Source organism: Littorina saxatilis, linkage group LG6 (assembly GCF_037325665.1).
Source record: "Littorina saxatilis isolate snail1 linkage group LG6, US_GU_Lsax_2.0, whole genome shotgun sequence".
Taxonomy (NCBI): domain Eukaryota; kingdom Metazoa; phylum Mollusca; class Gastropoda; order Littorinimorpha; family Littorinidae; genus Littorina; species Littorina saxatilis.
The window spans coordinates 22265292-22287366 of NC_090250.1; the positions used below are offsets into that span (position 1 = coordinate 22265292).

The 22075-nt window shown below is 44.4% G+C and overlaps 1 protein-coding gene across 1 annotated transcript in view; it reads left to right on the forward strand.

Moving 5' to 3' along the window:
• LOC138968769 (bridge-like lipid transfer protein family member 1) overlaps positions 1–22075 on the forward strand; it is a gene marked incomplete at its 3' end in the record, with an annotated part of 77714 nt that overhangs the window by 42187 nt on the left and 13452 nt on the right. The window contains 21 exon segments of the mRNA XM_070341413.1: positions 913–1477; positions 2088–2434; positions 2951–3109; positions 3592–3711; positions 4153–4458; positions 6059–6457; positions 6633–7041; positions 7814–7963; positions 8370–8463; positions 8869–9078; positions 11056–11263; positions 12375–12464; positions 12757–13008; positions 13583–13711; positions 14069–14189; positions 16590–16663; positions 17346–17526; positions 18485–18702; positions 19123–19249; positions 19995–20138; positions 21401–21615. Of these exon segments, the coding sequence (XP_070197514.1) occupies positions 913–1477; positions 2088–2434; positions 2951–3109; positions 3592–3711; positions 4153–4458; positions 6059–6457; positions 6633–7041; positions 7814–7963; positions 8370–8463; positions 8869–9078; positions 11056–11263; positions 12375–12464; positions 12757–13008; positions 13583–13711; positions 14069–14189; positions 16590–16663; positions 17346–17526; positions 18485–18702; positions 19123–19249; positions 19995–20138; positions 21401–21615 (4518 nt within the window).

A 22075-nucleotide genomic window follows, 5' to 3' on the forward strand; every position in this document is an offset into this window, starting at 1 on the left:
AGGGTATTAGGCGGTCAGGAGGAGTAGGAGCCCCTGTACCGCAGACAGTTTTTTTGCAACAGCCGGCTGCTCTATCTTGTGATCAGGATGAGCAACTGCCTGTGATGGGTATGCTATGCGGCGTGCGCTAGATATGATACCATTTTCTTTCGAAAATATAATCATCGGAGCCACGAATCGCCACTGGAAGTGCTAAGCTGTGTTTTCCTAAACTCACGTGACCTCAACCCAAACCCACATGACCTCGATCAAAACATGTGATACGTGCCAGCGATCCTTTTCATAACAAATTCTGAACTCCGATGAACTCGTGAACGCTGATTTTCAAAAGAAAAGGTATTATATTATTCGCTTGCTGCATGGCATCGGAGTTGGTTGTTCGTCCCGATCGCAGGATACAGCCTGTCGGAGGCGTGGAGCGTGCTCCTGATGTTGTGAAAAACCTGTCTGCGGTACAGGGGCTCCTACTCCTCTAGACAGCTGATAATCCTGACAGATTTATTTTGGAAAATCGACTATTGCTTTTGCATTTTGAGTATTCTACTTGTCTGGTATTATTTGAACATTTTAATTTGTTTAGCCACAGTTGCAAATTACACTTGAGAATTTGCCTGTCTCATTTACACAAACAGGAAGGCATTAACTTGTTTCTTTTTGTTATTTTGTTTTATCCCCGTTCCTATCTAAAATCAGTCATTAACACCTACTCTAAGTTTAAAAAAAAAATTCTTGAGTAAAATAAAAACTATAGCTATTAGAAGCAGACTTTCAAGTTGAACCAAAGGGGGAGGAAAAAAAAGATTAAAAAAGGCAGGTGATTTTCTAGCTGGAGTGTGTACATGCCTAGTCACAGCTCATGTCTAAAACTGCTTCTCTTCTAACAAACGACCGATTATTTTGTCCTCACTACAGAGCAAGTTCAACAAGCTGTCCCCACTGTCCAAGACTCTCCAGGAAGACCCCTCATGTCAGCTGCTGACCGTTCTGCGCAAGTACCTCCACAAGTTGGGCACAGCTCCCGTGGAACGCGCCGTGGCCTCCGAGACTGTTCCCCAGATCATCACCCTGCAGAAAGGAATCCTGGCCCTGATGCGACAGTGGAAGAACGTCCTGTACATGCCCAACCTGGCGGAGATCAACTTCAAGACAAAGAAGACGGTCAGGCCCTGCAACGTGACTTTCATGCTTCCAGAGTCGGAAAGTCTCGACGTTCTGTGTTTGGACGATGAAGAAGGCACTGTGGACAACTTTGACATCGTGGATGAGAGGATGTCGCTGCTTCAGGCGGAGGGAGGGGCTTTTTACAAGACCGCGTCCAATCCCAGTCTGGCGAGCAAGGGGAGGCAGTCACAGAGTACTGCAGGGAGGGGAGATAATGTCGGGGTTGATGGCGGGAGCATAGGATCGTCCACATCCTTCAAGCCCAAGAGGTTTGGAACCTTGCTGGATAAGTTTGGTTCCAAAGGCAAGATAAAAGGTGGGTTTGCATATTGTACTTGACACTTTTATCTTGTTGTTTTGTACTGGTCTCTCGCTGGAACCTTCTGCACTTGATGGGGGGAAGGGAGGGGAGGGAGTACGTCTCATTTTGAGGGAGAGGGGGAGGGGTCTTAAAGGGGAGGGAGTACGTCTCATTTTGAGGGAGAGGGGGAAGGATCTTAAAGGGGAGGGAGTACGTCTCATTTTGAGGGAGAGGAGGAAGGATCTTAAAGGGGAGGGAGTACGTCTCATTTTGAGGGAGAGGGGGAGGGGTCTTAAAAGGGAGGGAGTACGTCTCATTTTGAGGGAGAGGGGGAGGGGTCTTAAAAGGGAGGGAGTACGTCTCATTTTGAGGGAGAGGGGGAGGGGTCTTAAAAAGGAGGGAGTACGTCTCATTTTGAGGGAGAGGGGGAGGGGTCTTAAAAGGGAGGGAGTACGTCTCATTTTGAGGGAGAGGGGGAGGGGTCTTAAAAGGGGGATTCCACTGTAATGGAAAATGACAAAGGAGAGTTATGTAAGCATTTGCTTTTCTTGTCATTGTGGTAAAGACAAACAGGTTGTGAAAGATCAGTGCCCAGGTCCTCACTTAAACCTCACCCTGATCTCAGTTGCAGCCCCATCCTCGGGAGGAGGAGGAGGAGGAGGAGGAGGTGTGGAGTCACCAGAGCACCGCCCACTCCCTCCCCTCACCACCACCACCACCACCACCATCCCCACCGCTGGCGGCTTTGGAGGCATGGGCGGTGGCCTGATGCGCAACGACAGCAACCTCAGTTTCACCAGCCTGGAGAGCGCGTCCAGCTTTGACCAGCTGATGTCTCCCACACCGCCCCACACACCGCTGAAAGGCTTCGGTGGGATGGCTGGCCTGAAGCCCACGTCCATTCTGAAGAACAAGCAGCAGCAACAAGAGGACCTGTACCAGTGGATGACCAAGCAGCAAGATAGGTTCAAGGTGGGTTGAGTGTTTGTGAAAGTGTGCAAGAAAACTTGGATAAGTTGCTGTTTGGTATGGGCATTATTTTATTGTGTTGCACACCCAGGTTCACCCATGGTTGATGATATCCGATTCATTGCTTAGATGGAACTGCTGGGAGTAAGTTCATAGCAAAATTTCCCACTAAAGAAACCTAGAGTAAAATAGACCAAGCTAGCACTCTTATTCGATGGGATGGCTCTTATTTGACGTAAGAAAAGGCGTAGCCTTCAATCTTAATCCTTGTTAAATAAAGTTCAATTCAATTCAATTCAATTCCTTTCCCTTATTTTGATGGACATACTCGGGAACCCCCCTTTTAAGACCACTCAAGTTAAAACTCCCTCCCTTTTAAAGACCCTGTTTTCTCAGACTTTCTGTTCATAACCTCTGTAAATTTACCCCCATTTTAAGACTCCCTCCCTTTTAAGACCCAATTTTCTCAGATTGTTGGAGGTATTTAAAGCGGGTTCCACTGTATTATGTGTGTGACAGCTGCCAATGGAGGAGGAGCTGAAGTACACAGGGCGGGGTCAGCATCACGACTCGTGGATAGGCCTGGGCAGTGCCTGGAGTCAGGACGACTCGCGCACCGACCTGAACGAGGAGCAGTCCACCGTCGCAACGTCCATCATGCAGCTGGCTGATGCTCAGGTAAACTGAAGAGAAATCTAATCTGAACAGCTCAACTCTAAAGGCGATCCCTAATTGAGCCCAACGTTGACTTCGCGAAGACTTCGCAAAGGCTTTTTTGGTAAAAACTCTGCTAAAGTTTTAAGCTGCCAGCTTCGCAAAGTATACGGTACTTCGCATAGTCGACTTCGCCCAGTTTAGGACAGGCTTAAATAAAAGTCCTTGAGTATCAAAACAGGTGGTTTTTATAATGAGGGAAAACTAAACACTAACAAACAATTATAATCCCCTTCCCCCCCCCCCCCCCCCCTCCCCCCCTCCCCCCAGAGAAAACACACAAAGTAAACAAAAACAACCAACAACACAGCAAAAACAAAACACTTCAACAATGACACAACCAAACACCAAGCAAACAAACAAAATAGATCCCAAAAAGCAAACATGAAGCAAGCTTCTTGCAGTCAGATGAAAACTTTGAGGTGCTTTTTTTTCCATCCTCACAGATTTTGTTCAAGCCATTCCTTCAAAGCCTTGGTCTCCATGTTGAGAGCGTGCGACCTTCAGCCATGATGAAAAACTTTGGAGGTCATCTGCTGCTGCAAGGTCACCTGGATGTTTTGAAGGTAAAAGGGTTGAACCTAAGTTGTATGACAGCTTTCTGTGTATGTGTGTGTGTGTGGGTGTGTGTGTATATTTGTGTGTGTGTGTGTGTGTGATTGTGTGTGTGAACATGAGTACATGCATACAGGTGTGTGCATGTGTACATGAGTACATGCTTACTGGTGTGTGCATACGTGTGTGCATTTGTTTGTGAAAGAGAGACAGAGAGAAAGAGACAGAGAGGTTGTTCCTGTCTTATTTCTATAAGGGCAGTAGAATGTGTCGACTTCCCTAAGTCTTTTTACCAAAAATTCAGTGCCAAAACTTAGTGCTGCAAGCTTCATGAAATAGACTTGGAAAGTCAACTTCGTCCAAATAATATCAGGCTTTAATGTTGGAATCTTAGCAGTCTGTCTGCTTCAGATTTCATTTTTACACCATTTTTTTTCCCTCGTTGAAAACAGATTCAGATCGCAGAGTCCCAAGCCTCCCCGCACCACAAAGGCAAAGGCAAGGTCAAGGGTAAGAGATACCGCCTCGACGTGAATGCTGGAACTCCGGCTTTTGTCTGCGAGGGCTTTGAGGTTGACGTCTCCATGAAGGACGTGGTAGACTTCGGGAAGTCTCAGGACGAGGAAGTCCCCCTGTACCCGGCCTTCGCCATGCACAAGCTGGAGGCCAAGCCCACCACGCTGCAGATCAACCTGATGGTGGATTGTCAGTCCATCACACAGCATGTCGACATGGCTCTCCTCAGGCTGGTTCATCAGGTAGGGCTGTTTGAAGTCACTTTGGTTGACTTAATACAGTGGAACCCCCCTTTTAAGACCTCTTGCTTTTTTGAGGTCTTAAAAGGGGGGTTCCTCTGTCCTCATCAGCTAGTAAGAAGATCATTACTCTGATGGTGGATTGTCAGTCTATCACGCAGCACGTTGACATGGCTCTGCTCATCCTGGTTCATCAGGTACGGCTTTTGTCGTACTTAAAATCATCCTTGTTTATTTTGTACAGTGGAACCCCTCTTTTTGGAGATTTTCTCCGTTTTAAGACCCAGTGGTTTTTTTTCCTATGGCATCAAGAAAGCCATTCTCGCCCAATCCCTTGTCTCTCTTTAGGTGAGTGTTTTGCCTTAGATATGTAGAAATTCTCAACCTCTTGGGTCATTCAGACAGGGGCCAGGCCCTTAGGTGTTCACTACGTGTGCACCTCATCCTTACCCCTGCTCTGAAAAATTTGTCTTATTTGAAGTGATAGGGCATGGGATTCCAACCTCCACGGTGGTATTCTATGCAAAATAACATTGTGCTTGGTAAATCTAAATTAATCATGAAAATTTATAATAATTTTCTTATTTATTTATACTTACCAACACAATGTTATTCTTATTGCTCCCTCCCTCCTCCCCTCTTCACATGCCTATTCAGCTAAATGGTGAAGTGAAGATCGCGCCCGCGTGGCCGGATGACGCTGGTTTTGGCGCCAAGCGCTACTAGCGACATCCAGCAAGGGCGGCCACTCTGGGGTATAACTCTAGTTTCACTTTCGTTTTCCTTTCGGTAGTTAAGGGGTTATATGCAAAATAACATTGTGTTGGTAAGTATAAATAAATAAGAAAATTATTATAAATTTTCATGTTAATAATCTCTGTAAATTTACCCCCATTTTGATACTCACTCCTTTTTATGACCTTGGTCATAACCTTGGTCATAACCTTGGTCATAACCTTGGTCATAACCTTGGTCAGAAAAAAAGGGTTTCCGCTGAACACTTCAGCTTTGAAGACAAAGTCGTTATCGAGAAGATTATCACTCTGATGGTGGATTGTCAGTCCATCACCGAGCACATTGACATGGCTCTCCTCAGGCTGGTTCACCAGGTAGGGCTTTATTAATAAAGTCAGTGTGGTTGACTTAGCACAGTGGAATCCCCCTTCCACTGAACTCATAAGCTTTGAAGCCAAACTCATTAGTAAGAAGATTATCACTGATGGTGGAGTGTCAATCTATAACGCAGCACGTCAACACGGCTCTCCTCAGTCTGGTTCTTATAGTCATCTTGGTTTATTAAGTACAGCGAAAGCCCATTTTTAAGACATCAGTTTTTGTACTGTAGTATTCAAGTTCAAAGCCAAGCCCATGGCACTACAAATGAATTTTTTATGATTAGTGTCCCGGGATGTTTGTTCCTTTTTGCCAGAATGTGCATAGACTCACCTGAAGGTGAGGAATAGGTAACCAACAAAAACAAGAAAGCTGATGAGGCAGGTATGGATTATGTCAAGACAGTTTGCATTGTTTACGAGTTTTGAGAGATGATTTAGGGAATAAATGTGTCAGTATTTCACCCTCATCCTCATCCAACCTCTCACAGGTGCTAACAATGGTGGACAACATCAAAGAGACTCAAGTGGAGCTGAAAGAACGGCGCTCTTCCATCGACTGGATTCGCACCCACCGCAAACAGGAGTCCAAGGATTCCACCTCCAGTGCTGACACCCAACAGTCTGACCTGTCGCATACTGAGAGGCTGGCGTTTGAACTCATGAATTCCAGCAAAAGCGGTCAAGGCGATGCTCCAAGTCCAGAGAAAGCTCCGCCAAAACCTCAGACAAGCAAGCCCCCTGTTCAAGTCGTGCAAACATCGCTGACGGGCAAAAGGCCTGGTGAGTTGTTGGTGAGCGCGGGTGCCAAGAAGCCGCCAGCTCACCTTCGATTCGCCAAGGAGCTCAAGAAGGCAGCGGCGCCGAAGTCTGATCACACTCCGGGACAGGTAAGGTCTTTGATGTTCTGTCTTGCCTCTTTGGAGGGGAACAAACAGGTAATGAGAGACAGACAAGGAAAACGTGCAAAATCAGGTGGAAGTTGTGGATTGTTCATCCAGGATTATTGCCCAAAGTTAACCCTTTTTGACCACTTTTAATTTTTCACCCGTCCTCTCGTTCCAGACGGATGTCATGACACCACCACAGTCCCTCAACTTGAGCGACTCCGTCACCATCGACATGGCCGACACTTCCTCACCGGCCGTCAACGAGAAAACCATCATCGACGAGATCAAGGAAAGCACGCCACAGTGCTGGCGCCACCTCTACCACCTCCTCGACCTTTACGCCACCATCCCGGAAGCCAAAACCGTCATGAGAAAATCGGCCATACGGAAACAGCTGCCAGTGATCCAAGAAGAGGAAGACAAGGAGAGTGTCCGTGCAGAGTCGGTAAGACTTGCAGCCACGCCTGACTTCAACGCTAAGACGAATATGGGTCGCGTGGACCTGGCGGCGGCTGAGGAATCGCGTCTCGGGGGTCATCCAAATCTGGCTCGAACCTCCTTCATCAGAACTCGCTTCAAGCAGAGTGAGTTAAATACGTGGTGGTTGGTCTTGTGGGAAGATGCAGTTTGGGTTGTTTCAGGGATTATGGAAGAGTTAGTTTTTGAATAGTTGGACAATATAGATGATGTCTTTGTTTTGAAGTTGTCTCCACATTTGCGGGGAAATTCACCATGTGTTATATTTGTGAAGGGGCGGGGATGTGGCTCAGTCGGTAGCGCGCAGGATTTGTATCCAGTTGGCCGCTGTCAGCGTGAGTTCGTCCCCACGTTCGGCGAGAGATTTATTTCTCAGAGTCAACTTTGTGTGCAGACTCTCCTAGGTGTCCGAACACCCCGTGTGTACACGCAAGCACAAGACCAAGTGCGCATGAAAAAGACCCTGTAATCCATGTCAGAGTTCGGTGGGTTATAGAAACACGAAAATACCCAGCATGCTTCCTCCAAAAACGGCGTATGGCTGCCTAAATGGCGCTGTAAAAAATGGTCATACACGTAAAATTTCACTCGTGCAAAAAACACGAGTGTTCGTGGGAGTTTCAGCCCACGAACGCAGAAGATATTTGTGAAGTGGACATGAAGTTGAGAAGCTTAAATTTCGATCCAAATGAAAACTGTGAAAGTTTCAAGGGGGTCGGCGGACATATAGATGTTATAACAACTACACCACTCTTTACCACAATGCTGTTTTGATGTGTTGTGGGTTGTATGATTAGGCATGAGTGAAACTACTACATTTTAAGTTTACTGTTAGATTATCATACAATGTGGCTGTGTAATGCCTGTTCTCTATGCCAGGTATCTACATTGGAGAGAGTGTACCACTGGTGGTGTTCGGCATTGCCAAGATCCAGAAGGTTCAGATGCTGGCAGAGCTAAGCGGTCTCAAACTGGAGGCTGAGCTCCGCAAAGTGCACGCCACAGGGACGTACAAGAAAAAAGTGAAAGGTAATGTCATGATACTTTATTTGTATTTTGACCAGGATATTGCATTTTACACAGATCGAGACAGCCATTGTTCTATGAGGCTGCGCTAGCATTTAGTAAAAATTAATTTTATTTTATATGTTTAAACATACACAAATATGCACTCTTTTGTAGTCTCTTCCAGTCAAGTAAATATGAGTTTTTGTTGGCCTCTGTTGTCACATGGCTTAAAGAAAGAAAATCCAATGTTCTAATGGTACATATAACAAAATGAGATTTTATGGAATAATATTGTGATTAAATCACAATTGTTAAATTGTTTTAACCAGTGATAGTACAGGATTGTGTCAAATTAAGAACAGATTTTGTACTTTAGTTTCCTTGTATCACTAATCTGCATATTTGATTGAAACCTATCCTGTTCCAGGTTACGTGCACAGGAAGTCATCAGATTCATCGTTCACTGCTCATGTTGGTCACACCATGATCATGCTGTTGGAGGGAGTGCCACCAAAAATGCAGTCAGTATTGTCAAGCTTTTTGTTTAATTTTGCTTTTTATTTCACTGTTGAGTTATGGAGGTTTTACCAGAAGCCTGATATTAATTGGATGAAGTCTACTTCACTAAACTTTCTACACGAAGCTTTGACATTGAATTGTCGGTAAAAGACACAAAGTCTTCACAAAGTCAACTTTGGGCTACATTTTGGTGGGTGGATGAGAGACTGGAACAGAAAGAGGGAGGAATAAGGGAATAAGGGGAGTGGGGGAGGGAGAGAGAGAGAGAGAGAGAGAGAGAGACAGAAAGAGAGAGAGAGACAGACAGACAGAAAGAGAGAGAGAGAAAAAGAGAGAGAGACAGAGAGAGAGAGAGAGAGACAAAGAGAGCTAGGCTGCTTAAAACAATCTTGTTATCCACGTGACAGAACGGTGGTAACAGTCAACATCAGCCGCTCGCAAGCGCTCCTGACGACAGTGATGAGACGAGGCAAGGAGCATAACTCTGCACTAGTGTCGGTGGGCGTGATTGATGTCAACATCCCCCAGCATCCCGTAGTGCTGCACGGCATGATGACACGCAGCTCACGACGACTCACCACCACGCTGCAGGAGTTCCGCTGGCCTCTGCGAGCTGGGTGGGTAGTGGGTGTTAAACAGTCATGGTGTGGAGGGTGTATGTGTGTGTGTGTGGGGGGGTGTGTGTGTGTGTTTGGTTGTGTGTGTGTGTGTGTGTGTCAGTGACTGTTAGCTCACAGCAACTGACCACAATGCTACAGGAGTTCAGCTGGCCTCTGCAAGCAGGGTGGGTAGTGGGTGTTTAACAGTCAGGGTGTTGTGTTTGTGTGTGTGGGGGGGGTGGGGGAGGGGTGTGGGGGGTTGTTTGAGTGTGTGGGGGTGGGGAGGAGGGCTGTGTGGGTGTGTGTGTGCATCACAGTGTGTGTGTGTTTTTGTGTCTGTGGGTGTGCGTCTGTTACAGTATTAGAGTTAAATGTCCTCAGACGGGTTGTGTGCATGTGTATGTTTCTCTCTCTCTCTCTCTCTCTCTCTCTCTCTCTCTCTCTCTCTCTCTCTCTCTCTCTCTCTCTCTCTCTCTCTCTCTCTCTCTCTCTCTCTCTCTCTCTCTTTTCTCGATTCCTTGTTTGCTTTTTTCCCCAGTATTGTAAATAATGCTGGGGATAGGTTCAGCTTTACATTTTGGTGGCATATTTATGAAACTGGGTATGTTCAATTGTTCCATGATGATGAATCATGAATGTCAAAAATAAAGTTGAAGAAAAAAAGTCTATGAACATATTTGAACCCCCTTTTTAAGACTCCCTCCCTCTTAAGACCCCCTTCCTCTTAAGACCCCCTTTTTTTTTAGATGCTCTGTATATAGCCTCTGTAAATTTACCTCCATTTTAACCTTTAGCACTCAAGATTCCAGCCAGCATTACTTCCCCTGTAGCCACATTATTTTGCTTACCTAGCGTAAGAACAACACCCACTAACTTTCAACACTTACAACTTCTTTGAAAATGCACTAATAAGCATGAAACGTTGTGGTTGTGATGGGGTTATATTTAACATTAAAATAGTTTTGTTTGCATGCATCATTTATTTTCTTAGCATAAATACAAATACAAAATGAAAAGGGGTTGTGTTGGCTAGTCCGTGGAATTTTGTGAAACTAACCAGTCTATGTCTGGTGAAACTCCTTTGATCAGGTAATCATGTTGACCATCCAACTTCCTGATCCTGGTATCTAAATAAATATATTTGTGGACCAGTGCATGTCATGGGACGATCTTTTTAATAGTTCGGTTAGCAACAACAAACAGAGAAAAGCTTTGATCTGCACTAGATCCACAGGTCGCCATTTCCGAACACGCAAACTTTTTACGTCTTGTCACTGGCTTGCTTTGCGCTGAATTTGAGTCAGTTTCTACGCAGTGTTTCTTCGACAAGCAAGTCAAGCATTTGCTACGCAGTCAGATTATCGGTAATGTTTGCTGGTCCTGTCATTTCACTAAACTGGACCAGCCACTGTTTGTATCCATCTGCACTTTCGTAAATTCCGTTTCGTAACCATCACTGTCACTTGACGAACTGTCATTTTTTTCACCGCGATACACAGTTCATTGCGAAGACCTTCCTCAGTAATTCGTTCCAATTCAGCATACGATTTGTTGTCAAGAAACAACTCAAAAGAAAGTTTCAAACTCATCATCCTCCATCTTGCTTGTCGAAGCGCTAAAGTACTTTATCGATGCAAAAACAAAAGCAGAAAACTTCGACGAAACCGACTCAAATGCAGCGCAGACGACACGACGAGATAACGGAAGGAAGTGAGCCTCGCTTTGGCTCAAGTGCCGTTAAAAATACCGTTATTCTCGTATGCAAATACGAACGAGAAGTTGGTCATACGAACAAGCCTTGTGCTGGCGACGCAAATCGTCGCTGGCTGGCAAAGGGGGGGAAATGGCTGGGTGACGAAAAGCGCCGCTGGCGTGCTAAAGGTTAAGACTCCCTCCCTTTTGAGATCTGATTTTCTTAAATTTGTAAAGGTCATATAAAAGGGTTCCACTGTATTTTAAGCTGATATTTACACCAGTGATTGTGTGTGTTCAAAGTAAAGTGCAGGAGACAAACGAGACCAACAACGCCGCCCCTCAGCCTCAGGAGAAGGTACAGGAGTCGGACAAAGCAGCGCCGGAACAACCCATCAGAAAGACCAGCGAGAAGGTCAAGGACAAGAGCTTCCACATTCACTTCAAGGCCGTCTTCCACGGGCTGACCATTGGGGCGTCCATTCTGCCCTCGCTCAAAGCTCAGCACAAGGTAATCATCTTAATCAAGAGAGCTGGTAATTTCAAGTTTTACGCCCTCACGGCAAAGCCATTAGGGGATGTTCCCAGGTTTTTACCCTGACTTTAGATGATGAGATACACAAGTGTATGCGTATTTAGGTGGTAGCAGCCATCTTGCACTTATGGCAGAATGACTGAGGTCTTGTATGTGCTACAGTGGTGACACATGGATACCGTCTCTGGGTATACACATAAAGTTGACCCGTTTCTGTCCTGGCTTGGATTCAAACCGGAGACTCTAGCTCTACCAAATGAGAAAATCTTAATCAAATGAGGCAGAGCACTATTTAAAGGTACTAGACATTTTCCAAGCAGATATGACATAACATTGGTATACGTCATGTCAAATTTAAAGAAAATCGGACATTTAAAGGTACTAGACATTTTCCAAGCAGATATGCCATAACAGTGGCATATGTCATGTCAAATTTCAGGCAAATCGGCCAATAAACACCAGAGTTATAAGCGATCAAAGGTGTGGCAGACGGACGACAGACAGTGGCCTTTTGATAATATAGATGATAAACAAAGGGGCGTAAGTGCTCTAAATACCTACTCCATGTGCAGTAAGAGTAAATGAGAGTTGTGTAGAACTGATCTCCCAGCAAGCAACTTTCATCCTCAAAATGAGAGAACAATTTAAGTTTTACTCCCTCACGGCAAAGCCATTACTGGAATGTTCCCGGGTGTTACCCCGACTTTAAATGAGATACCCAGTTGTATGCGTGTTCAGTGTAACCTGAGCCACCTGCACTTATGGCAAAATGACTGAGATATTTGGCATGCCACTGTGGTGACACAGGGGTGGGACATGGATACCGTCTTTGAGTCTGCACATTAAGTTGACCCGTGCCCGTCCTGGATTCGAACCCGTCACCCTAGGATCACAAGTCCGGTGCTATACCCACTGAGCTACCTGGGCCCCCATCCTCAAACTGAAATTTCAGTGGCCTTTTATGTCACCTGGGAAAACTATTTTAAAGAGAAACAACTCTGTCAAAACCCATTAAAAATCCAACAGAGTCATTTCCAAATATTGTCTGTTGCATTACTTTTGTATGTTTGCCTTTGTTTGTTTTCAGACAGGGGCCATCACAGTGACTGGCATCACAGGGAAAAAAGCTCGCTTCACACTTGTACTTCCTAAACACACCCTCAGTTTCAAATCCAAGGTGAGAGAATTCTTGTAGATTTTAAATCTTTGCTTAATATATTTGTGAACATACACAGTAGTATGATTCAGCAAAATCAGTTTTGCCCAGCTTCCCCTCTAAACAAACACGCACGCCCCTCCCCTACATGGTGATGACAAAAATGTTAAAAAAAAATGTCTTCTTCTTCGTTCACACATGATTTTGCACGAGTAGGTTTTTAATTTATGTGTATGACCGTTTTCAGGCAGCCATACGCCGCTTTCATAAAAGTACAGTTTTGAATGTATCACACTTACCTTCTTCTCAACAGGTGACAGCAACAGGGGAGCCAACCATTCCGTCCTCAGCCAGCATAGAGTTGCCTCCCATCCACGTCTCTGCCGACTACCGCCAGGCCAAGTCAGAGTCGAACATGACGAGCCAGGGAGTGAAGATGGAGGAGGGACTGCAGCTGAGGGAGGGCAGTTTTCTGAATGCGGTGGCCGAGGTGGGCATGCTGGAACACAGCCTGACCACAGACCTTCTCAACCACCTGGTGTTTGTGCAGAAAGTCTTCATGAAGGTGAGCCGTTTAAGCACGTAAAATGGAGGTGCTGCTTTACCGATGTACATGTAATTTCAAACATGAAAACTTTGAACATTGGCTTCAAGAACCATGTCTGGGTGGTTCAGAAGTGCTCTAAGGTGCAAGAGGGTGAGGTGGATGTAGGTGATGGCTTGGTAATGTGATTTGCTGGCTGTGTGCAGATTGTTGCATTATATTGTGTATTAATGCTGCTCATGACTGCATGCATGCAGTGTGTAGTGAGCTGTGTTAAGGCATAGCACACCTGTAATGGAGGTTTTGGTTTGAAACACTGTTTTGGTTTTACAGATTCTTGCACTGCTAAAGATAAAACATGGAATGAATTAAGACAAGTGCGCATGCTCAGATCATTACACAATGGTTTAGAATTCCAAAGCACATGCTCACAAAGTTACACCATGCTTTCCCCAAGCCAAAAACCACCCTTTGCCATTTTATGGAAATTAAAAATGATGCGTTTGATCATATAAGGAACATAAAACGAAGTCAAAGAGTGTACTTCATATTTTTACATCATCGGGTAATAAACCCTTGTGTACGCCTATTTCAGGAAGTGAACGAAGTTGTGCAGAAGGTGTCAGGATCAGACCAGCCACTGCGTCTGTGGTCAGAGGAAGACAAGCGTGTCATCGAGACACACCGTGACACACTCCTCTACTCTCTCTCCATCAGACTCAAGGTATGCTGATGATGTAAAGACAGGAAACCCTTGAGTATCGCATTGTTTCTATCGCCATACTTATTGCTCTCTTGAACAGTAGACAACTGCTGGTTATTTTATTTTTTTCAAATATGACTTTGTTCTTACTTATGTTGGGTTATGTTAGACTCTGTCTGTATTTCTTGTCATTCTCTTTCTCTGTCAACGCTTCTTTTTTGCAGGCTCTTAATTCCGTATCTGTGCAGTTGATTTTTCTGTATGCTCTTTGTATCAGCCTGTTTTTGTGTTGCTGGCTTTGTGATTTGGTTAAGTTCTTTTCAAGAAATGCTGTACATGTCTTGGTCCTTTTTAGATTTTCTCATTTATTTTGTGCAGGGAATTCAGATAACTGCGACTACCCCCACATCAAATGCTGTGAGGTTCGAGACAGGGGAGATCACTCTAGACTTGTCCAACCGGGTTCAGGTTTCTTCGAAAGATGCTGGCTCTGACAATGGTGTGTATTTTTCAGATACAGCAGACTTCCACTAACTCGCGGTCTTTGGGGTCCAAAGATTTTTGATCGCGATATATCCGATTCGCGATGCAGTTTGGGGTCCAATTAAAGGGAAGAAACCGCGTTCTCTTCTGAGTCAGAGAAAAACGCGGTTATTTCCCTTGTTGGTCACAAAAAGCCTGTGAGTGTCACGTTGGCGTGTGTGCGTTTGCCGTGTGAGTGCCTGTGTGTGTGTGCATGCATGTGTGTATGTGTGTGCGCGTGCGCACGCACGCCTGACATGTGGTTGTGCTACAATGTTCATGTGCATGTGTTACTGCGTTTCTCGCAAGTGTGACGCTTCTGTTGGCAACCAAGTTCTCAAAAGATTAACTGCGATGACACGTTTTCTTTTATCAGCAGATGACGATTTCTTTTCTTTTTTCTCCGACTCATACGTCGTCACAAACTTACTAGTTAATCAGACAGATAGACACAGACGTACACTGTACGCGTATAGCGCCTCACGCTGCACACACACACACTAACTGACAATGAACAGAACGCAAGCCATGGTGAATTACCACATTATTTTATTTCGTTTGGAAACGCGCACTTGTTACTTTATCAACACGCACACACTCACGCACGCACGCATGCACACACACACACACACACACACTGTCTGGTCTTATATTGACAACATACTATTTGACACCAACGATAGTTATATCAGAATGATTGGTGGATCAAAATCATTGGTTGACGTTTACGTTTTTAGATGTGTCAGTTACATGGATAAGCTTTTTTTGTTTTGTTTTGCTTTGTCTGAGTGAGTTGACAGGCGTTTTGTCTTTGGCAGAAAACATGTAGATTTTGGCAGAAAACATGTAGATTTCTTCTTTGATTGTTTGCTTTTTCTGCCACCTGCTATAACGCAAGAAGCTGAAGCACTTCATAGCGCCTGTAGAAAATCCGGGGCGTCTAGCTGAGATCGCGATTAGCGGGACTCGAGTGTTAAATTCCATGCCTGACTAGATTGCAGAAGACTGAAGCGCAGTTTAAGCACTTGACTGGCGCCTGTGGCCACCCGGACCGTCTAGCAGAGATCGCAATTAGCTGGACTCGAGTGTTCAACTGCACGCTTGACTGGCCATACTCAATCAATCAACATGAGGCTTATATCGCGCGTATTCCGTGGGTACAACTCTAAGTGCTGGGATTTATTTTTATTTTTTATTTTATGCAATTTATATCGCGCACATATTCAAGGCGCAGGGATTTATTTATGCCGTGTGAGATGGAATTGTTTTTAAACAATACATCACGCATTTACATCGGCCAGCAGATCGCAGCCATTTCGGCGCATATCCTACTTTTCACGGCCTATTATTCCAAGTCACACGGGTATTTTGGTGGACATTTTTATCTATGCCTATGCAATTTTGCCAGGAAAGACCCTTTTGTCAATCGTGGGATCTTTAACGTGCATACCCCAATGTAGTGTACACAAAAAGACCTCGGTTTTTCGTCTCATCCGAAAGACTAGCACTTGAACCCACCACCTAGATTAGGAAAGGGGGGAGAAAATTGCTAACGCCCTGACCCAGGGTCGAACTCGCAACCTCTCGCTTCCGAGCGCAAGTGCGTTACCACTCGGCCACCCAGACTGACTGGTCAGACACTTAACCTCTATTGGCACGTGGCCAATTTGACGATACCGATCGTGGCATGAAAGTTCTTGACTGAGTGGGGCACGTGCGCGTGAAAGGTTTGTTTTTCTTTTGTTCGCAGGTCTCGATTAACCCGTAATGTACACAACCTGAAAACACACACACACGTAGAACACTATTTGGAGAGACTGAGGGAGAGAAAGAGAGAGAGACTGATAAGATGAAATGACAATTTACTGCATGATGAAAGGCCATCGGACCCAGAGAAAGATAGCGTGGTTATGATAGAACATTTTTTCATGATCTGTACTATTTTTTGGCCTTTACGTGACTAATTTTGTTAAAAAAAAAAATTTTTTTTTAAAGGTCGGTCCTGTTTTTTTCGGGGTCCAAGAGGTCTCCGCGATATAGCCGAATTCGCGATTTAGTGGACCGCGAGTTAGTGGAAGTCTGCTGTATATATAGAGTGCATGTTTTTTTTACAAGTATCTTCGCAAATGTGTGTCTGAACAATGCTGATAACCACAGGAAAGAACTCTCTCTGGATTTGTTCGTCCGGACGAAGATTTCTTCCTAGGATGTTGCCTCTGATAAGATAAATGTAGTACAGTTGAACTTGTCCTTGTCATTAATAAGGAAGTTCCACAGTACATAGTATAACCTATGTTCTTGACAATTCATTTATGCATGAACAGTGTACAACCTTAAAACTAACAAGAGTTTGATGTTATTTGTGGTGGGGTTTCAGAGCTAGAGGAGGCGCAGAAGATGTTTGTACAAGCTGTTGTGGACCTCAACCTGGCCCTTGGACAACTTCTCAGGGTAAGTTAGCTCCCTTTCAATACTGGTACATGGTGCCCTCGCATTGCAGCTACCACTGCAACACTGAATAGAATTAAAACAAAATATGTAGGCTGAGAATAATAAGAGCCAGTATAAATTGTTCAGGAGGGTGAGGACAAGAAACTGACAATGAAAACAAGTATGGAAGAAGAAAGCAATAAAAATGAATATTTGTACAACACAAGTTGGCTGGAAGGGGTCAGGTGGCAGAAACACATACTACACATGTTGACCTAGTGGGGTTTATCACTCTATTATGAATGGTTTTCTGAAGATTACATCAAAGTTTACATCAAATGTATAGGCATAGATAAAAAAAATGTCCACCAAATACCCGTGTGACTTGCAATGATAGGCCGTGAATAGTAAATATTCGCCGTAATGGCTTGAGATTTACTGGCCGATGTGAATGCGTGATATATTGTGTAAAAAAATTCCATCTCACACGGCAGAAATTAATATGTAAAGCGCTTAGAGAACGTCAAGTGCTAAATAAATCTCCCATATTTATAAATAAATAAAGTGTTGTAAAATTATTGGGAATTTTCGAACAGAAGAAGGACAAATTAATTCAGTATTAGTGAAAATAGGGACACATAGTCTGAAAACTCATCACCATTGAAACAAAACAAAATGAACAGCACAGCTTTTATGATTGCAGAACCCAGTGTTTGAAGAGGCAGAGCCGGAGTTCCACACAATGGCGTTCTTCAAGACGACCATCAGGGTGCGCAACGCTTTGCAGGACGAGATGGTGCCCCAGGTGTCCAGCGACCAGGAGGCCCTCCTCATCCACCTGTCTCGCCCCATCATGCTCGCCCAGCCCGCCGCCTTTGACAAAGGTCTCTTGGATTGCATGTAGTGTATCACACCCCACTTATTGCCTTAAGCCTCCTCATCCACCTGTCTACCGACACGGTTGGCCTAGTGGTAAGGCGTCCGCCCCATGATCGGGGGGTCGTGGGTTCGAACCCAGGCCGGGTCATACCGAAGACTTTAAAATTGGCAATCTAGTGGCTGCTCCGCCTGGCGTCTGGCATTATGGGGTTTGTGCTAGGACTGGTTGGTCTGGTGTCAGAATAATGTGACAGGGTGAGACATGAAGCCTGTGCTGCGACTTCTGTCTTGTGTGTGGCGCACGTTAAATGTCAAAGCAGCACCGCCCTGATATGGCCCTTCGTGGTCGGCTGGGCATTAAGCAAACAGACAAACAAACAAACAAAATATCCACCTGTCTCGCCCCATCATGCTCGCCCAGCCTGCCGCCTTTGACAAAGGTCTCTTGGGTTGCACATTCTGTACCGTACTTAATTGCCTTACCCGCAGGGATTAGCTTGCATTGTACCCAAACATATCCCAAAGATTTCACCATATTTTGGTAACTTAGCTGCGTTCCGGTAACTGGACAGCTAGACAAGACTAACCCACTTCCAGACAAGCATGGTAGCGCTCTTCAGAAATATTCTCCTGTTTCGCCCCATTATGTTTGCCGCATTTGACAAAGATCTGCTTTGTTGGGATGTTTAGGATAGAGGTTGAGGCATTGTAATTAGTTTGTATTGCTGTGTGGTTTTAAGTTCTGAAGTGCTTGCCCTTTTCAGCGTTCAACGTTACAGGTTTATTTATTTCTGTGTCACTTTACTGTAAAATGTATGCATTCTTTACAGCTCGTTTGGTTCTGGTTTTAGTTCTAAAGTCTTAGTCCAGTACAATGCTTTGCGTTTTGGTTTACCCTCTCTTTCTGTCACTTGCCTGTAAAACGTATGCTTTCTTCACAGCTTATTTGCTCTGTGTTTTCAGCTGTGCTGGTGTGGCTGAACTACAAGAACGCCTACGAGTACTGGACGGAGCAGCGGCTGACGCTGAACAACGAGGTTCTGACGGCAACCAGGCAGGTGATGGACAAACTCCCCCAGATCGCGCCAGCAGCGGCCTCTGCGTCGTTCAGCACTCTCTTCCTGCAACTGACTGTGGATGATATGGGCATCTGTGTTCCGCTCAACTCTTCACCGTTCTCCGTGAGTAGAGAGGGATTTGTTGGTCTTTGGAAGTTACAATACAGTGGAACCCCCCTTTTAAGACCACCAAAAATCTGAGAAAATCAGTTCTTAAAAAGGATGGAGTCTTAAAATGGGGGTAAATTTACAGAGGTTATGACCAGAAAATCTGAGAAAACTGAATCTGACTCCATGGTATTCAGCACACTTTTCCTGCATTCGACGATGGACAGCATGGGGATCTATGTTCTTGTGAATTTATCACCGTTTTTGATGAGTAAAGATTGCGATTTATTGAATTTGAACTGAATGATAGAATAATCATATAATGCCAGGCATTTTCTTGACACTGCATGGACTGCACGAAGTCTTTGCAATGGCGAATTCGGGGTTAATTAAGGACAGCCTTTACAGCAGATTGACATGTTGGTACATGCACAGAGCCAAGGTCCAACGACGAGTCGCATGGTGGACAGTGAGCCGGGAGCCGCCCTGGTTCTGACTGTGGAGAGTACGGAGATCTCAGCCTGCTCTTCTGGCTCCCTCATCAGCAAGGGCAAATTCAAAGGTCAGTCACTGGCATTCTTTGAAGACGAGTGTTAAGTTTTTATATTCTCTGGTGTTCCTGGTTCAAACCTTGTTTGGGGTGCAAGAAATATTCATACACTTTTATACGTTCTTGAAGAAAGAGGACGCGCCACCTAGCTCCTGTAAGGGGGAAGCACTCGGACAGTGCTTGGGATCCACGGTGGCGCATGGTTATGGGAGATAATTGTACCCACTCAGCGTTTTGTCCAATTTTTTCGGCCTATAATAGATAATGTGCAAGAATAGTACTGTCTCGGTAAGTATCATATAGACAGTAGGCTTAAAAAGAAGCCTTACATTTATGCAGAGATTCTGTTTGTTTGTGTCTCTTTCTTTGTTTGTTTCTTTCTTCATTGCTTCTGTCTTCCCTTCTTTTTGTTCTTCTTTTTGTATGTGTTGCTACATTCTTCCTTTCTTTATTTCCTTCTTCCTTTCTTTCTTTCTTTCTTTCTTTCTGTCTTTCTTTCTTTCTTTCTTTCTTTCTGTCTTTCTTTCTGTCTTTCTTTCTTTCTTTCTTTCTTTCTTTCTTTCTTTCTTTCTTTCTTTCTTTCTTTCTTTCTTTCTTTCTTTCTTTCTTTCTTTCTTTCTTTCTTTCTTGCAAATGATTGATTTCAAGAAACTCATCATTTCAGTCTGAAACATACTTGATTCACAGGGGAGGTAGAAAAACAACAACAGGCTCTTGACTTAATTATCACATATAGTGTATGCATTGTTTCTTTTAGGGTTTTGCCTTCGGTTTGCCAATGACTTTGAGACATCATGGGATGACTGGAAGCCCAACAACACAGAGTCCAAGATGAACCTGTGCACTGTGCCGGCTGGTACCTACGAGGTGTGTTCTCGCACCATCAACAAGCAGGCCTCTGGTAAGTGAACAAAGAATATTGACGTTGTCCTGGAATTTTGGCGTAACTCATGAGAGACAGCTTATTAGCAGAAGGACAAAACTGATTGGAAAGGAACCGTGGCACAACAGCACAATGAACTTCTTCTTCTGTTTTATTTTTTTTATTTTTTTTATTCCAAGAAGAAAAAGCACCACAAAGGCATATAACAATCACAGACGAATTAAATCCAATCGGTAAGTAGAAAAACGCAGACGGTGTTAACACGTCAGCGAAAAAGGGTGAAGTGAAGGTGACGCGCCCGCGTGATCAGATGTCCCGCGTGATCGGATGACTCAGCTTTGGCGCCAAGCGCTACTAGCGACATCCGGTAAGGGCGGTCACTCTGGGGTATAACTCTAGTTTCACTTTCGTTTTCCTTTCGGTAGTTAAGGGGTTATATGCAAAATAACATTGTGTTGGTAAGTATAAATAAATAAGAAAATTATTATAAATTTTCATGATTGTCTATCGTATTTTAGAGCAAAGTTCTCATGGAGAATAATTTACTTAGTCTAAAGCACAAAAACATCAAAATCACCAAGAATCAAGTTACGCCAAAATTCCAGGACGACGACGACGATATGTTTTCTTTTTGTTACATTTCGTCAAATTTTGAGTAAAACATATAGATATGGCATATTTACTCTGTAAATGGGCTCAAAATTAAAGAAAATCAGACCCATGTTTGCATGCTTTGCAAAGACAAAATACAATCTGTCTCGGTCTTCGGGTTTTTCGGCTAGCCAAGCCTTACCAGTCGGTGATGACTGATCCAAGGTTTTCAGAGTTGATCTTTTAGTTTCAGGCCAACAGGTTAACAAAAGATTTTGATATTGCTTAGCGTAAATTGTTTTAGTTTAGAGTTTCAAGGTGTTTTAGTTTATTGACTCAAAGGTCTTGTGAGGGATGAACCACAGTGTATAGCATCTTTCTTTATCTCTGCCTTTTCAGAAGGCGATCTGGCCGCCTAGATATTTACTGAGGAAAAGTGGATGGCATGTACAATAATCACTTAAAACTTGCAAGCACTAAAAAGTAAAGGTATATCATGATAATTCGTGCTACTGATTATATCATCATAATTCATTGAGAATAAGGTGAGTCAGACGATGCAACAAGGCATGTTAGCAAGAAACAATAGGAAAGTGAAGGTGTGCACTGAACAGTGTTATAACCTTCCATTTAAAGATTTTAATTTTTGTTGAAATTTTAGTCTCAAATTTTGTTTATCGTTTGTTCAGACCCGCAAGGCAATGCTAAGTGGATTCTGAACGTGTCGTGGGAGATGCAGGGCATTGACGTTCACCTGGACACCAACATCGGCAAACAGTTGACCTCCCTGGGTCATACGCTGACTGCCATCACCGGTGACCTTGAGGAGGCGCAGGCCTACAGCTCGGATGAGAACGATGCTGTGGACTTTGATGATTATGATAATGAAGCTACCGACACTGAGGTGAGATTGGACGATTTTGATAAAGACACTACAGACACTGAGATTTGGGCGATTTTTATAATGAGGCTACCGACACTGATGTGAGATAAATGGTACGATGTGAGTGTATATTCTTAGGACTAAATCGTCTTGCTCTTTGTGTTTTCTGAGTTTAGCCCGCTCAAGCTCCCCTGAAACACCCACTCGCTGTACACAGTGATACCTAAGACGACGGGCGCTGTGGCGGGGTGGTAAGACGTCGGCCTCTTAATCAGAAGGTCGAGGGTTTGAATCCCGGTCGCGGCTGCCTGGTGGGTTAAGTGTGGAGATTTTTCCGATCTCCCAGGTCAACTAATGTGCAGACCTGCTAGTGGCTTATCCCCCTTCGTGTGTACACGCAAGCACAAGACCAAGTGCGCACGAAAAAGATCCTGTAATCCATGTCAGAGTTCGGTGGGTTATAGAAACACGAAAATATCCA